The sequence below is a fragment of the Heptranchias perlo genome, chromosome 10 (genome assembly GCF_035084215.1).
Source record: "Heptranchias perlo isolate sHepPer1 chromosome 10, sHepPer1.hap1, whole genome shotgun sequence".
Lineage (NCBI taxonomy): Eukaryota > Metazoa > Chordata > Chondrichthyes > Hexanchiformes > Hexanchidae > Heptranchias > Heptranchias perlo.
In genome coordinates this window covers 15,898,047-15,914,455 of record NC_090334.1, presented here as the reverse complement: position 1 = coordinate 15,914,455, position 16,409 = coordinate 15,898,047, and the positions used below count along the sequence as shown (strand labels likewise).

General features: G+C 47.5%; 1 protein-coding gene across 1 annotated transcript in view; it reads left to right on the top strand.

The window, feature by feature from the left end:
* LOC137326768 (regulator of G-protein signaling 6-like) overlaps positions 1–16,409 on the top strand; it is a 104,270-nt gene that overhangs the window by 65,245 nt on the left and 22,616 nt on the right. Inside the window, exon 13 of the mRNA XM_067992162.1 lies at positions 14,129–14,315. Within this exon, the coding sequence (XP_067848263.1) occupies positions 14,129–14,315 (187 nt within the window). The remainder of the gene's footprint in view (positions 1–14,128; positions 14,316–16,409) is intronic.

Genomic DNA, 16,409 nt, shown 5'->3' with positions numbered 1-16,409 from the left:
AATTTAAGGCAGTGCGAAGCTGTTATATGACACCTGTGATTAGAAAGTTGCCCGTAGGAATGTTGTTGAATGACGTAGCCTATTAATGAAATATAAACTGCAAGTCACAATTGTGAAAGCAACCTAATGCAATGTCTTGTGAGAAAGAAAAGACTGACTTGTATTTATACAGTGCTCTTCACAACCTCAGGATGTCCCAAAGTGCTTCACAGCCAATGAAGTATTTTTGAAGTGCAGTCACTGTTGTAATGTAGGAAAGGCGGCAGCCAATTTGCACTCAGCAAGATCCCACAAACAGCAATGTGAAAATGTCCAGATCATCTGTTTTTGTGATGTTGGTTGAGGGATAAATATTGGCCAGGACACCAGGGAGAACTCCCCTGCTTTTCTTTGAAATAGTGCCTTGGGATGTTTTACGTCCACCTAAGAGAGCAGATGGGACCTCAGTTTAACATCTCATCCAAAAGACAGCACCTCCAACAGTGCAGCACTGGAGTGTCAGCCTAGATTTTGTGCTCAAGTCTCTGGAGTGGGACTTGAACCCACGACCTACGACTGACTTAGCAGGGGAGAGTGCTACCCATCGAGCCACAGTTGACAGGCAGCCAGTCTATGTATGATAGGGAGCAGCACTTTGCTGGAAAATAAACCACTGAATGAGATCAGAGCTACTTAACCCACAAACCTGTTGGTGATGGTTCATTTCCCAGAGAAGCTCTGTTGAATGCAGAGCTTATACAGCGTGCTTCTGTAATTCCAGCTACATACAGCTCCTAAGAGAAATAAACCATCACTGAAGTGTTGGTGTGATTATATACATCTATATACATGCATGCTATACAACCTTGACCTCACACAGTAATCACATAACAAAGGGATTCAAATGTCACAATCCCAGTGCGTTGCTCATGCACGTTATCAGAAAATCGAGGCTGCATTGCTTTGTTTAACACACACACATAACTCTCTATTGTGGTTTTTTTTGCACAGTGTGGCTCCATGCTTGATATGCACAAGAGAGAACACAGAGAACTGAGTTGGAAGTGTGATTTCTGTCATAAATATTCAAGGATTAAAACTTGTGTACAAGAACCAAAGACTCCTGAATTACAGAGGCTGATTTTTCAGATGCTGTTTATTTCAATAGCAGACGCACCGGGGGTGATTTTAAACCCCAAGAACGGGTGAGTTGGGGGCGGGTGCGAGTTGAAAACAGTTGTTTTTTGGGTCGCGACCGCAACCCGGCTTGATTTCCGGGTTTAACGTCAGCGCAGAAAAGTCCAGGCTTCCCACTGAGAATGGAAAGTCCGAAAATTTTGCGGTCGCCAAAAAAACAACTGTTTTCAAGTCCCACCCGTACCTAACCCACCCATTCTTGGGGTTTAAAATCACCCCCACTATCAAAAGCACAGATGTAACAGACTGGATGGTGCAGGGAGGATTAGCACATTCTCCTCACATCTTGGAGCTGGGTTTGAATCCAGGCCTGATTAATAGAATAAAATAAGAAATCCTCTTGCTGTCAGCTGTGAAGGTTTGAAGTGAAAAAACACTTGGGCAGTCTCAAGCCCACAGGACAAACTGGCGTTAAATTAACGATCTCCCTGAGACACCATTGTGGGAAAGGGGATCTAGCACACTGATCCAGTAGAAGGCTGCTCTTCTGAAGTTCGGGTGAAGGCATGTTGTTGGTGTAGGTTAGAGGGAAATTTACCCTGCGTTTGATCATATATCAAAGCTGACCTGCCCCACACAGAATTGGGAAGGTTTTCCATTCCCCAGCTCAGATATATAGTGAAAAGTAGAATATTTAGAAGGATAGGTCTACCACAACTTTAAGATGTGAAGATATAAACCACAATATTTTTCTCTCACAATGAACTCCTTTCAGTTTTCACCTCTCCCTTGCTACTGATGCCAGATGAAGCACAGTCCATGGTTATCAGCTGCCTTCCAAGGCCTCACCGAACTGGTCGTTCTTCACGTGTAAGCCAAAGCAGTAAAAACAGCAGGCAATTCAACCTTGGGGGCTTCACAGCTGAACCTGATCCTATCCTCGCCTAACGTTCAGCATCAGGGTGGTGGGGGATGGGGGGAGAGGGCGGCGTTTGGGCCACTGGATAGTGGTGAGTACTGGGAACCCTGGCTGATTGTTCCCTCCCTAGCCCAGGGATGCTGAGGTTCATTGTAATAATGATGACCCCAGTTGAAATCAGTTAATCCAGCAGGAAGGGGGGAGGGGGGGAATCAAACCTGGGAACTTCCTAATCTATATGGCTCAGTATAACACCCCAGTGTCTCCCCCCACCCCCCCCCTCCATGATCTCATCGTCTGCCAACAATTATTGTTTGTGCTTATTCATGTTCTGATGAAAGGTCCCACTGGAAACACTAACCGGTGCCATTTCAGAAAAAGCTGCTGTGCATTTGCAGCATTTGTGGTTTTTTTCCTTTATATCTCCTGTTATTTTAACAATACATATGTTGATGGCAAAGTGTTGGCTGCCCAAATGTTCCATTCTGTTACTTGTTTTTTTCCTTTGCGTGACGTAGACATTGGTGTTGGAGGAAACTCTGAGATAACTGAGGCCAGATATTGTACCACGTGCTCATAAATCCAGGATCCGGTACTGACCCTGACTGGTTGCACTTAGGCAAACCTTTGCTATTGAAGCTCCTCACCTCCAGCTGTAGGGTTGCCAACCCTCCAGGATTGCTCTGGAGTCTCTAAAAAATTAAAGGTTACTCCCCAGTTAATGAAAGCAATCTGGGAGAAAAATCATAGAGGCATGAAAAACAATTGTGTATTTTTTCATTTTCTTTGACCATTAAAAATATCGGAGATGGGGGGAAAAGGCTGTTTAAATAACAATCAAGAATCATCCAGTCAGGTAAAGAAGTGTTTAGCCTGGGAAGGCGGGCGTCGCGAGGAGGGACGTGTCAGACGACCAATGGCTGGACTGTGGGGGGCGGGGTGTTTGGGAGGCGGGACGTCATGCGATGAAACCTGCTGGAATACATTCAATCAGAGTTGAGAACCCTAACTGGATGGTGTGTTTGAGACCATGTTCAGATAATGAAGCAGTCCGTGCCCACATGCAGCAAGACCTGGACAATATCCAGGCTTGGGCTGATAAGTGGCAAGTAACATTCGGACCAGACAAGTGCCAGGCAATGACCATCTCCAACAAGAGAGAGTCTAACCACCTCCCCTTGTCATTCAATGACATTACCATCGCCGAATCCCCCACCATCAACATCCTGGGGGTCACCATTGACCAGAAACTTAACTGGACCAGCCACATAAATACTGTGGCTACAAGAGCAGGTCGGAGTCTGGGTATTCTGTGGCGAGTGACTCACCTCCTGACTCCCCAAAGCCTTTCCACCATCTACAAGGCACAAGTCAGGAGTGAGATGAAATACTCTCCTCTTGCTTGGATGAGTGCAGCTCCAACAACATTCAAGAAGCTCGACACCATCCAGGACAAAGCAGCCCGCTTGATTGGCATCCCATCCACCGCCCTAAACATTCACTCCCTTCACCACCAGCGCACCGTGGCTGCAGTGTGTACCATCCACAGGATACACTGCAGCAACTCGCCAAAGATTCTTCGACAGCACCTCCCAAATCTGCGACCTCTACCACCTCGAAGGACAAGGGCAGCAGGCACATGGGAACAACACCACCTGCACGTTCCCGTCCAAGTCACACACCATCCAGACTTGGAAATATATCGCCGTTCCTTCATCGTCGCTGGGTCAAAATCCTGGAACTCCCTTCCTAACAGCACTGTGGGAGAACTTTCACCACTCGGACTGCAGCGGTTCAAGAAGAGACTTGAGTACAAAATCTAGGCTGATACTTCAGTGTAGTACTGAGGGAGTGCTGCACTGTCGGAGGTGTGGTCTTTCAAAGCTCCATCTGCCTTCTCAGTTGGGCATAAAAGATCCTTTGGTGCTATTCAAAGAAGAGCAGGGGAGTTCTGGCTCACCACCACCTTCTCAAGGGCAATTAGGGATGGGCAATAAATGCTGGCCTTGCCAGCGACACCCACATCCCATGAACGAATAAAAAAAAATGTTGTGGTCAGGAGGATGCTGGCAGTGCCCGTACACATTTAACGGGGAGCTGTGCTCCTCATTAAGCTATTTGTGAGGAATTCACTTATCATTGGCTCATACCTGAGTTTATTAACTTTCCACCTTGAGGGGAAGATAAGCAGACACTCTCTGGGGTCAAGTTGGGTCCGAGATGAGATGTCTAGTGACGGAAGATTAGAACCGAGCAGACTCGGTAATCTGATACCTGAACTAGGGAGGATTGGCTCAGGTATCAGACTCCAGGACACTAATGACGATTGACAGCCAATCTCGGTCATTATTGGAAGCTGGAGGAGTAGACTTGGCATTGGGTGCTGCAATTCTTCCCACTCGGCTCCAGAAAACGGTAAAAGCCATTATTCTAATGGGTAGGTTGGTCCTAACTGGGCAAGCAGCAGGAAGTTCACCAGTGCTCTGTACTGGTAAACTATGTGGTTTTAGCTGGTTAAACTTTAGCAATACCCCTGCACATATCTCTAAGCTTTGGTTCTTAACAATGTGCGCCTGATCTCTCTGAACTCAGGTAAGTGTGGGGTGTCCCTCAAGATAGAGAGTGTGCACTCCATATCGGGCAAACAGAAACTACCTGTGTGGATTTCTCAGTAATTTGCTTTGGAGACTCCTAAACATTGTGATGCATTTCTGTGCATATCTGACATGTGCCTAACCGAAAAAAAATTACTTATTTTTACATCCCATCAACCAGGATAAATTCAGACCCAAATCCCAGAGGTAACCCATGCACCTCCCAACCCTCCGCTTCCGCCCTTTTTGTAGTCCAGGATTCTCCTGTCTAAAGAGCTTTACATTGATGTTCTTCTCTAGAGAACATACTGGAGGTTAAATTGGTTAACCCCCGAAAATGGGCGCAGGGATCGCGGTGCGTGATTACGATGCATACAGCACGTTACATTCGTGCTGCTTGCTGTTTTACATGATTGCTGCGTGCAGCCAGCCCTACCTGCGCTGTTGAGTAGCTGCTCACCAGCAGGGGGCCTCAATACCACGAGTGGCTAGCATCACTTAAAGGCAGCCTGCACCTCTTAAAGGGGAAGTGCAGTGTGGCTGCAGGAAGTGGTGGAAGTCAATGATGAAGTGAATCTGTGCTGCAATATAGTGCAGCATGGTGATGATGGGACCTCTGGAATTTTTAATGAGCAACAACTGGGCTACTCAACATTTGCGGGACTCTGATATTTTCAAAATATATGATACGGGTCTGAATGGAGTCTGAACAGAGATCAGAAATCGCACACGTAAAACACAGAAGCAGGTCCCATCCCTATGTTTACAAACTGTTGAGTTCTTTGAAAACATTGAATAAAAGTTGCTCACAACTACATCCCACATCCTCCAATCTGCACGCCAGTCCCTGCCAATCTGCCAATCTGAGATTGTACTGGGCCTGCAAGAAAGCGTGGACCAAGGTTCTCTGATAGTGCACTAGATGTTCAAGAGGTGGACAGAAGGAGGGGTATCTTATATTCGCAGGGGTTGGGGGGTGGGCAAGAGGCCTTCCAGACATTTGCTCCCAAGGCAGTGGGAAGCAGTAGGGGAGCGGTCAATACCAGGAGTATAGAACCACAAACATGGATGCAGTGCAGGAAGAAGTTCAATGCTTTGACACGAGTGGTCAAGGTGAGTGAGTTCAACTGTCAAGTGGCGTCTCCTACCAACTACACCACTAGCCGCATCCAATGCTCCACGCGCGACACCCCATCACCTACATGCCAACAAACTCTTTCAATAAGTACTCAACTCTTCCAATCAGATGCTTCATCTCACCCTCACACATTATCACTGTTGCAAGCCGCCCACCCACAACTCACAGGTCACACACACTGGCAGCTATTCAACCATGACAGCCACATCACCCAAATATCTTGTAGGACACTCACTGACACAAGTCCTGCTTTCTTGCAGGAGAAGGTGGCGCATTGCAGGAGGCAGCAAGTGGCAGTGGCTCCATGGAAGATGAACCTGCTGTCCTCTCTCAGGATGATAGCGTTCCTGTCCCACCCCTGCCCTCTGCCAGTGCCCTTGCCATTGCCTGTCAGCTACCCGGCCCACTCCCTGTAGAGTATTGAAACTTTATTATAGGAACAGGACTAGGCCATTTAGCCCCTCGAGCCTGTTCCACTATTCAATGAGATCATGGTTGATCTGTGACCTAACTCCATATACCCGCCTCAGCCCCATATCCCTTAATACCTTTGGTTAACAAAAATCTATCAATCTCAGATTTAAAGTTAACAATTGAGCTAGCATCAACTGCCGTTTGCGGAAGAGCGTTCCAAACTTCTCCCACTCTTTGTGTGTAGAAGCGTTTCCTAACTTCACTCCTGCAAGTCCTGGCTCTAATTTTTAGGCTATGTCCCCTAGTCCTAGTATTCAAGTATAGGAGACCTCCAAAAACAGGTCCAAATGCATCAGCAGCCAGAAACAATAATCCAGCAACTAACCTGTAACTCCTGCATGATCCCTTTAAATAGCACTGGTGGGGGGGTCCTCCATGCTGTTTAAGACCTGTTCAGCTGTGCGAGGTTAAGGCAGTGCATTGGCTTGAGTGTGGAGTTCCAAAATCGCATCTGTCCCTTTAAATCAGCGTTGCACACTGATCCATCGTGTAATCTCCCTACTTTACATGCTGCCGGCATTCATTAAGTGCGCATGTGCAAACGCCTTTACCAATATGGCTTCCTGCGGACGGCACGCTGGAAATGTGCGCACGCATCTCAGATGCCATTTTCTACACAACGGGCGCTAGGCGGCCCAATTTAGCCCCCACTCTGTTCTAAACTCTCAAAGTACTAAGTGGTTTCAACAGTCACAATAGAAATCCCTGAGCGGCAATGGTGCTTGAAATTTTACTTGTTGTTAAGAGCATAGAATGAAATCCAAACTGTCATCAATACCAGTTGCACTTAGAGCCACAAGTGCTGTCACTTTTGCGAAACATTTCCTTCGCCCATTATTTCCCGTACATTGCTGTTGTGTTTTTTATTGTTATTTAGTCGGCTGCTATTTCTGTGTACCAAGCGTTCCACAGTTCAGTTCAATTTACAGTCGGGGAGCTGGTATCTCCAGGGACTAAAGGCAGTCAACATTCTACAAGCTGAGTAAGATCTGGTAGCAGGGCAGATGCTGCTTCAATTTGTACTGTCATTCTGGCTTCCTGTTGACAATTATCTAGAGTGTTAGGTGTCACCTCCTCTGCTTCCATTAGTTTTGCTGAAGAATAGCATTTGGAAATAGACAGAAAAAAACATTTTTTTTCTTTAGCTGTTTTAGACGATGCAAGTATATTATCAACAAAGAGCTCTGCTGGTTGAACTGGGCATAGGATAACAATGTTTTACCACATCACAAGACATCTAAAGCTATCATTGCTCACTGTATTTACAACAAAAATGAGAGGCCTTTTGATTGACCCACACAAGGTACAGTTGCCTAATGGTTACAGCACTCCTGCTCCTCCAAGCTCCACGTTCAGGTAAGTTACTTACCATCTTGTTTGGCAAGTTTTCAGTAGGGCTGGTTTACCGTGAGTGTAGCCCGCGATGGCGCTCGCTGCCTCAGGACAAACCAATCTTGGAGCAGCGACCTCAAGAAAGCGTTAGGCTCTTTATCTGCAGATGCAATGGGCCTAATGCCTGCTTCAGGCATGGGTAAAGAACAGCTGTTGTTTGTCCTTACCCAATATGGCGGTTGGCACACTTCCAGGTGGAAGTGTGCGCGCGCTTCCTGCCCGCCATTTTGGGGCCTTAGTAGGCTGTGTAGCGCCTGAAAATTCCTAGGCCTCCATGTTCTAATAACTCCCTGTGTGAAATAAATATTTTTTTCCCTGTTTCGTTCTTTGTGATAATCCTGTGTCTATGCCTCTTTATGACCAATCTGTCAACCAATAGAAACAACCTTTCACTATTTACCTTCTCAAAACCTTTCAGGAATTTGAGTACATCTATTAAACTCCCCTTTAACCTTCTCTGTTCCAGTGGAAAAACTTCAATTTTTCAAGCCTTTCTTCATTACTATAACCTTTTATTCCTGGTTTCAGTGAATCTGCGCTGTACCCTTCCCATGGCTCTAATATTCATCTTGGAGTACTGTGAACAGTTCTGGTCTCCATATTACAAAAAGGATATAGAGGCACTGGAGAAGGTGCAACAAAGATTTACTAGGATGATACCAGAACTGAGAGGATATCCTCTATCAGGGAAAGATTGTGAACAGGCTGAAACTCTTTTCTCTTGAAATGAGAAGACTGAGGGGTGGCCTGTTAGAGGCCTTTAAGATTATGAAAGGGTTTGATAGGGTAGACGTAGAGAAGGTGTTTCCACTTGTGGGAGAGACCAGAACTAGGAACCATAAATATAAGATAGTCACTAATAAATCCAATTGGGAATTCAGGAGAAACTTCTTTACCCAGAGAGTGGTTAGAATGTGGAACTCACTACAACATGGAGTAGTTGAGGCAAATAGCATAGATGCATTTAAGGGGAAGCTGGATAAACACATGAGGGAGAAAGGAACAGAAGGATATGGTGCTCGGGTTAGATGAAGTATGGTGGGAGGAGGCTCGTGTGGAGCATAAACCTGTTATGGACCTGTTGGGCCGAATGGCCTGTTTCAGTGCTGTACATTCTATGTAATCTATGTAATTGTATGTAATGGGGCATCGAAAACTGCATGCAGTACTGCAGCAGGGGCCTAACCAATATCTTGTACAAATTCAACATCTCTTCCTTACTTTTGTATTCATTGCTCCTATATTTAAAATCCGAATCCCATTTGTCTTTTTTATTGCTTTTTATACTTGCACTCCTATCTTTAAACATCTATTTGGGGGTGAAATTCAACTTTGTTGGGGGTGCAGAATGGGTGATAGCGGATCGGCCGCCCGTTATACACTCCGTCTGATTTTCTGTTCCATTGACGACTGCTCATTTGTACCCTCATCAAAATTGAATTTCAGCCCCTGTATGGCCACTTCTAGATCTCTATTTTTTTTATTCGTTCACAGGATGTGGGCGTCGCTGGCGAGGCCGGCATTTATTGTCCATCCCTAATTGCCCTTGAGAAGGTCAATTAGGGATGGGCAATAAATGCCGGCCTCGCCAGCGACGCCCACATCCCGTGAACGAATAATAAATTTTTTTTTATTATTTTACCTAAAACATACTACTTCACATTTCGTTGTATTGAACTGTATCTGCCACCTATCTGCCACTCTGCTAACCTGTCTGTGGCCTCCTGCATGTAAGAGATTGCAGGATTCAGGGAGTTAAGGAGTTTGACAGCTTTGAAGCGCGAGGAAAGAATGAATTAGCTGAAGGAGCGGTACGATAAGGGTTAATTTCAACGTGGTGAGGATAGGAGGAAGAGCACATGAGGAGAGCGAGGATAAGAGGAAGAGCATGTGAGGAGAGTTAGGATAAGAGGAAGAGCACGTGAGGAGAGTGAGGATAAGAGGAAGAGCACGTGAGGAGAGTGAAGATAGGAGGAAGAGCACGTGAGGAGAGTGAGGATAAGAGGAAGAGCATGTGAGGAGAGTGAGGATAGGAGGAAGAGCACGTGAGGAGAGTGAGGATAAGAGGAAGAGCACGTGAGGAGAGTGAGGATAAGAGGAAGAGCACGTGAGGAGAGTGAGGATAAGAGGAAGAACACGTGAGGAGAGTGAGGATAAGAGGAAGAGCACGTGAGGAGAGTGAAGATAGGAGGAAGAGCACGTGAGGAGAGTGAGGATAAGAGGAAGAGCACGTGAGGAGAATGAGGATAGGAGGAAGAGCACGTGAGGAGAGTGAGGATAGGAGGAAGAGCACGTGAGGAGAGTGAGGATAAGAGGAAGAGCACGTGAGGAGAGTGAGGATAAGAGGAAGAGCACGTGAGGAGAGTGAAGATAGGAGGAAGAGCACGTGAGGAGAGTGAGGATAAGAGGAAGAGCATGTGAGGAGAGTGAGGATAAGAGGAAGAGCATGTGAGGAGAGTGAGGATAAGAGGAAGAGCACATGAGGAGAGTGAGGATAAGAGGAAGAGCACGTGAGGAGAGTGAGGATAAGAGGAAGAGCACGTGAGGAGAGTGAAGATAGGAGGAAGAGCACGTGAGGAGAGTGAAGATAAGAGGAAGAGCACGTGAGGAGAGTGAGGATAGGAGGAAGAGCACGTGAGGAGAGTGAAGATAGGAGGAAGAGCACGTGAGGAGAGTGAAGATAGGAGGAAGAGCACGTGAGGAGAGTGAGGATAAGAGGAAGAGCACGTGAGGAGAGTGAAGATAGGAGGAAGAGCACGTGAGGAGAGTGAGGATAGGAGGAAGAGCACGTGAGGAGAGTGAGGATAAGAGGAAGAGCACGTGAGGAGAGTGAGGATAGGAGGAAGAGCACGTGAGGAGAGTGAGGATAGGAGGAAGAGCACGTCAGGAGAGTGAAGATAGGAGGAAGAGCAGGTGAGAAGTGTGAGGATAAGAGGAAGAGCAGGTGAGGAGAGTGAGGATAGGAGGAAGAGTCTGTGAAGAGAGTGAGGATAGGAGGAAGAGCTCGTGAGGAGAGTGAGGATAGGAGGAAGAGCACGTGAGGAGAGTGAGGATAAGAGGAAGAGCACGTCAGGAGAGTGAAGATAGGAGGAAGAGCAGGTGAGGAGTGTGAGGATAAGAGGAAGAGCAGGTGAGGAGAGTGAGGATAGGAGGATGAGTCTGTGAAGAGAGTGAGGATAGGAGGAAGAGCACGCGAGGAGAGTGAGGATAGGAGGAAGAGCACGTGAGGAGAGTGAGGATAAGAGGAAGAGCACGTGAGGAGAGTGAGGATAGGAGGAAGAGTCTGTGAAGAGAGTGAGGATAGGAGGAAGAGCAGGTGAGGAGATTGAGGATAGGAGGAAGAGTCTGTGAAGAGAGTGAGGATAGGAGGAAGAGCAGGTGAGGATAGGAGGACGAGCAGGTGAGGAGAGTGAGGATAGGAGGAAGAGCACGTGAGGAGAGTGAGGATAGGAGGAAGAGTCTGTGAAGAGAGTGAGGATAGGAGGAAGAGCAGGTGAGGATAGGAGGAAGAGCAGGTGAGGAGTGTGAGGTAAGGAGGAAGAGCACGTGAGGAGAGTGAGGATAGGAGGAAGAGCACGTGAGGAGAGTGAGGATAGGAGGAAGATCACGTGAGGAGAGTGAGGATAGGAGGAAGAGTCTGTGAAGAGAGTGAGGATAGGAGGAAGAGCAGGTGAGGAGAGTGAGGATAAGAGGAACAGCAGGTGAGGAGAGTGAAGATAGGAGGAATAGCAGGTGAGGAGAGTGAGGATAGGAGGAAGAGCAGGTGAGGAGTGTGAGGATAGGAGGAAGAGCACGTGAGGAGAGTGAGGATAGGAGGAAGAGCAGGTGAGGATAGGAGGAAGAGCAGGTGAGGAGAGTGAGGATAGGAGGAAGAGCACGTGAGGAGAGTGAGGATAGGAGGAAGAGTCTGTGAAGAGAGTGAGGATAGGAGGAAGAGCAGGTGAGGAGTGTGAGGTAAGGAGGAAGAGCACGTGAGGAGAGTGAGGATAGGAGGAAGAGCACGTGAGGAGAGTGAGGATAGGAGGAAGAGCAGGTGAGGAGAGTGAGGATAGGAGGAAGAGCAGGTGAGGATTGTGAGGTAAGGAGGAAGAGCATGTGAGGAGAGTGAGGATAGGAGGAAGAGCAGGTGAGGAGAGTGAGGATAGGAGGAAGAGCAGGTGAGGAGTGTGAGGTAAGGAGGAAGAGCATGTGAGGAGAGTGAAGATAAGAGGAAGAGCACGTGAGGAGAGTGAGGATAGGAGGAAGAGCATGTGAGGAGAGTGAGGATAGGAGGAAGAGCAGGTGAGGAGAGTGAGGATAGGAGGAAGAGCACGTGAGGAGAGTGAGGATAGGAGGAAGAGCACGTGAGGAGAGTGAGGATAGGAGGAAGAGCAGGTGAGGAGAGTGAGGATAGGAGGAAGAGCAGGTGAGGAGTGTGAGGTAAGGAGGAAGAGCATGTGAGGAGAGTGAAGATAAGAGGAAGAGCACGTGAGGAGAGTGAGGATCGGAGGAAGAGCATGTGAGGAGAGTGAGGATAGGAGGAAGAGCACCTGAGGAGAGTGAGGATAAGAGGAAGAGCACGTGAGGAGAGTGAGGATAAGAGGAAGAGCACGTGAGGAGAGTGAGGATAGGAGGAAGAGCACGTGAGGAGAGTGAAGATAGGAGGAAGAGCACGTGAGGAGAGTGAAGATAGGAGGAAGAGCACGTGAGGAGAGTGAGGATAAGAGGAAGAGCACGTGAGGAGAGTGAGGATAGGAGGAAGAGCACGTGAGGAGAGTGAGGATAAGAGGAAGAGCACGTGAGGAGAGTGAGGATAGGAGGAAGAGCACGTGAGGAGAGTGAAGATAGGAGGAAGAGCACGTGAGGAGAGTGAAGATAGGAGGAAGAGCAGGTTAGGAGAGTGAGGATAAGAGGAAGAGCACGTGAGGAGAGTGAGGATAGGAGGAAGAGCATGTGAGGAGAGTGAGGATAGGAGGAAGAGCACGTGAGGAGAGTGAAGATAGGAGGAAGAGCACGTGAGGAGAGTGAAGATAGGAGGAAGAGCACGTGAGGAGAGTGAGGATAAGAGGAAGAGCACGTGAGGAGAGTGAGGATAGGAGGAAGAGCATGTGAGGAGAGTGAGGATAGGAGGAAGAGCACGTGAGGAGAGTGAAGATAGGAGGAAGAGCACGTGAGGAGTGTGAGGATAAGAGGAAGAGCACGTGAGGAGAGTGAGGATAAGAGGAAGAGCACGTGAGGAGAGTGAGGATAGGAGGAAGAGCACGTGAGGAGAGTGAGGATAAGAGGAAGAGCACGTGAGGAGAGTGAGGATAAGAGGAAGAGCACGTGAGGAGAGTGAGGATAGGAGGAAGAGCACGTGAGGAGAGTGAAGATAGGAGGAAGAGCACGTGAGGAGAGTGAAGATAGGAGGAAGAGCACGTGAGGAGAGTGAGGATAAGAGGAAGAGCACGTGAGGAGAGTGAGGATAGGAGGAAGAGCACGTGAGGAGAGTGAGGATAAGAGGAAGACCACGTGAGGAGAGTGAGGATAGGAGGAAGAGCACGTGAGGAGAGTGAAGATAGGAGGAAGAGCACGTGAGGAGAGTGAAGATAGGAGGAAGAGCAGGTGAGGAGAGTGAGGATAAGAGGAAGAGCACGTGAGGAGAGTGAGGATAGGAGGAAGAGCATGTGAGGAGAGTGAGGATAGGAGGAAGAGCACGTGAGGAGAGTGAGGATAGGAGGAAGAGCAGGTGAGGAGAGTGAGGATAGGAGGAAGAGCACGTGAGGAGAGTGAAGATAGGAGGAAGAGCAGGTGAGGAGAGTGAAGATAAGAGGAAGAGCACGTGAGGAGAGTGAAGATAGGAGGAAGAGCACGTGAGCTGACGTATTTGGAGCTAAGATGAATAAAAAGTTCAGTGCGGCAACAACCATTGTGGTATCGATAAAATAGAAAAACAAGATGGACGTGACTTGGAGAGAGAGGTTCGAAGCTTGCGATCTACAAGCTTTCTCTGCCTTCCTTCCCAGGAAGGCAAGAGAGGCGATAGACAATCACCTCCCATATTTAAGAGTAATATTCAAGTCTTAGATGAACTTTTGGGTGAGAGGGGGTTGATCTTCAGATTGTGAAGCACTATAGGGTATTCTACGGATTGTTGGAAACTGGAAGTAAATCCATGGAATTGAATGCTGGTAATTTGGGAATATGGACTCTCCGGGGGCAGATGATACAGGTTTCATGATTAAATATCTTGTGAACTGATTCCCTAATCTTATATAATATACTGACTCCATATTATTTATTAATATGATCTATCTGTTATGTTTGGATATTACCAGCTCTACATTTACTGTTTACTTGGCTAAATCGTGAGGCCGATGATGCAGGTGATTATGTGAATGTTTAAATCTGTTCAGTCAATGTCAATGGGTTGGAGCAATGATGTTGCTTTTTATTTGGTTAACTTCATGGATTAATTTAGATTATTTTTTCTTCTTTGGCTCAGTATCAATCCATGTCCTTTCCATCCCTCTGCAGGTTTTGGTTGGCTGCCGAGGACCTGAAGAAACGCCCCCTTCAGGAAGTCCCGGACAAGGTTCAAGAAACCTGGCAAGAATTTCTCGCTCCTGGAGCACCCAGCGCTATCAACCTGGATTCCCATTCATATGAGATAACCAGTCAGAATGTCAAGGATCCAGGAAGGTACACCTTTGAAGATGCACAGGTTTGTTATTTTTTTTAGGTTTAATGGCACTAATGACAAATTACATAGAATTATACAGCACAGAAACAGGCCATTCAGCCCGACTGGTCCATGCCGGTGTTTACGCTCCACACAAGCCTCCTCCCACCTTACTTCATCTAACCCTATCTGCATGCCCTTCTATTTCTTTCTCCCTCATGTACTTATCTAGCTTCCTCTTAAATGCATCTATGCTATTCACCTCAATTACTCCACGTGGTAGCAAATTTTTTTTTATTTGTTCATGGGATGTGGGCGTCGCTGGCAAAGCCAGCATTTATTGCCCATCCCTAATTGCCGTTGACAAGTTGGTGGTGAGCCGCTTTCTTGAACCGCTGCAGTCCGTGTGGTGACGGTTCTCCCACAGTGCTGTTAGGAAGGGAGTTCCAGGATTTTGATCCAGCGACGATGAAGGAACGGCGATATATTTCCAAGTCGGGATGGTGTGTGACTTGGAGGGGAACGTGCAGGTGGTGTTGTTCCCATGGGAGGTCGCAGATTTGGGAGGTGCTGTTGAAGAAGCCTTGGCGAGTTGCTGCAGTGCATCCTGTGGATGGTACACACTGCAGCCACTGTGCGCCGGTGGTGAAGGGAGTGAATGTTTAGGGTAGTGGATGGGGTGCCAATCAAGCGGGTTGCTTTGTCCTGGATGGTGTCGAGCTTCTTGAGTGTTGTTGGAGCTGCACTCATCCAGGCAAGTGGAGAGTATTCCATCACACTCCTGACTTGTGCCTTGTAGATGGTGGAAAGGCTTTGGGGAGTCAGGAGGTGAGTCACTCGCCGCAGAATACCCAGCCTCTGACCTACTCTTGTAGCCACAGTATTTATATGGCTGGCCCAGTTAAGTTTCTGGTCAATGGTGATTGTGGGGGATCCGGCGATGGTAATGCCATTGAATGTCAAGGGGAGGTGGTTAGACACACTTTTGTTGGAGATGGTCATTGCCTGGCACTTGTCTGGTGCGAATGTTACTTGCCACTTATGAGCCCAAGCCTGGATGTTGTCCAGGTTTTGTTGCATGCGGGCACAGACTGCTTCATTATCTGAGGGGTTGCGAATGGAACTGAACACTGTGCAATCATCAGCGAACATCCCCATTTCTGACCTTATGATGGAGGGAAGGTCATTGATGAAGCAGCTGAAGATGGTTGGGCCAAGGACACTGTCCTGAGAAACTCCTGCAGCAATGTCCTGGGGCTGAGATGATTGGCCTCCAAACAACCACTACCATCTTCCTTTGTGCTAGGTATGACTCCAGCCGCTGGAGAGTTTTCTCCCTGATTCCCATTGACTTCAATTTTACTAGGGCTCCTTGGTGCCACACTCGGTCAAATGCTGCCTTGATGTCAAGGGCAGTCACTCTTGCTTCACCTCTAGAATTCAGCTCTTTTGTCCATGTTTGGACCAAGGCTGTAATGAGGTCTGGAGCCGACTGGTCCTGGTGGAACCCAAACTGAGCATCAGTGAGCAGGTTATTGGTGAGTAAGTGCCGCTTGATAGCACTGTCGACGACACCTTCCATCACTTTGCTGATGATTGAGAGTAGGCTGATGGAGCGGTAATTGGCCGGATTGGATTTTTCCTGCTTTTTGTGGTCAGGACATGCCTGGGCAATTTTCCATATTGTCGGGTAGATGCCAGTGTTGTAGCTGTACTGGAACATTCCACATTCTAACCTCTCTCTGGGTAAAGAAGCTTCTCCTGAATTCCCTATTGTATTTATTAGTAACTAGCTTATATTCATAAGTAAAACACAGGAGTTTTTTTTAAAGGCCACACAGCACTAGCTGGTTATAAAACTGTGGCTGGTCGTGCCTGAGTGTTTGACGTTACTCACTGCACTGCAGGAATGTGAGTGCGGGGACTGCAGTGCTCAGTGTGACACTGTGATCTCTGCTGGTTTTTTGTTGCTCGGTCAATCAGACATAGACATAAACTGCCCCTTTAAAGCTTCCATGTCACCTGTTCATACAGCTTATGACTGAGATTTCTGCTGCTAGTGGTGCCTAACATTGCTGATGTTGGAAACCTGAAATAAAAACTGAAAATGTGGGAATGAGCATCAGGTTGGTTAAA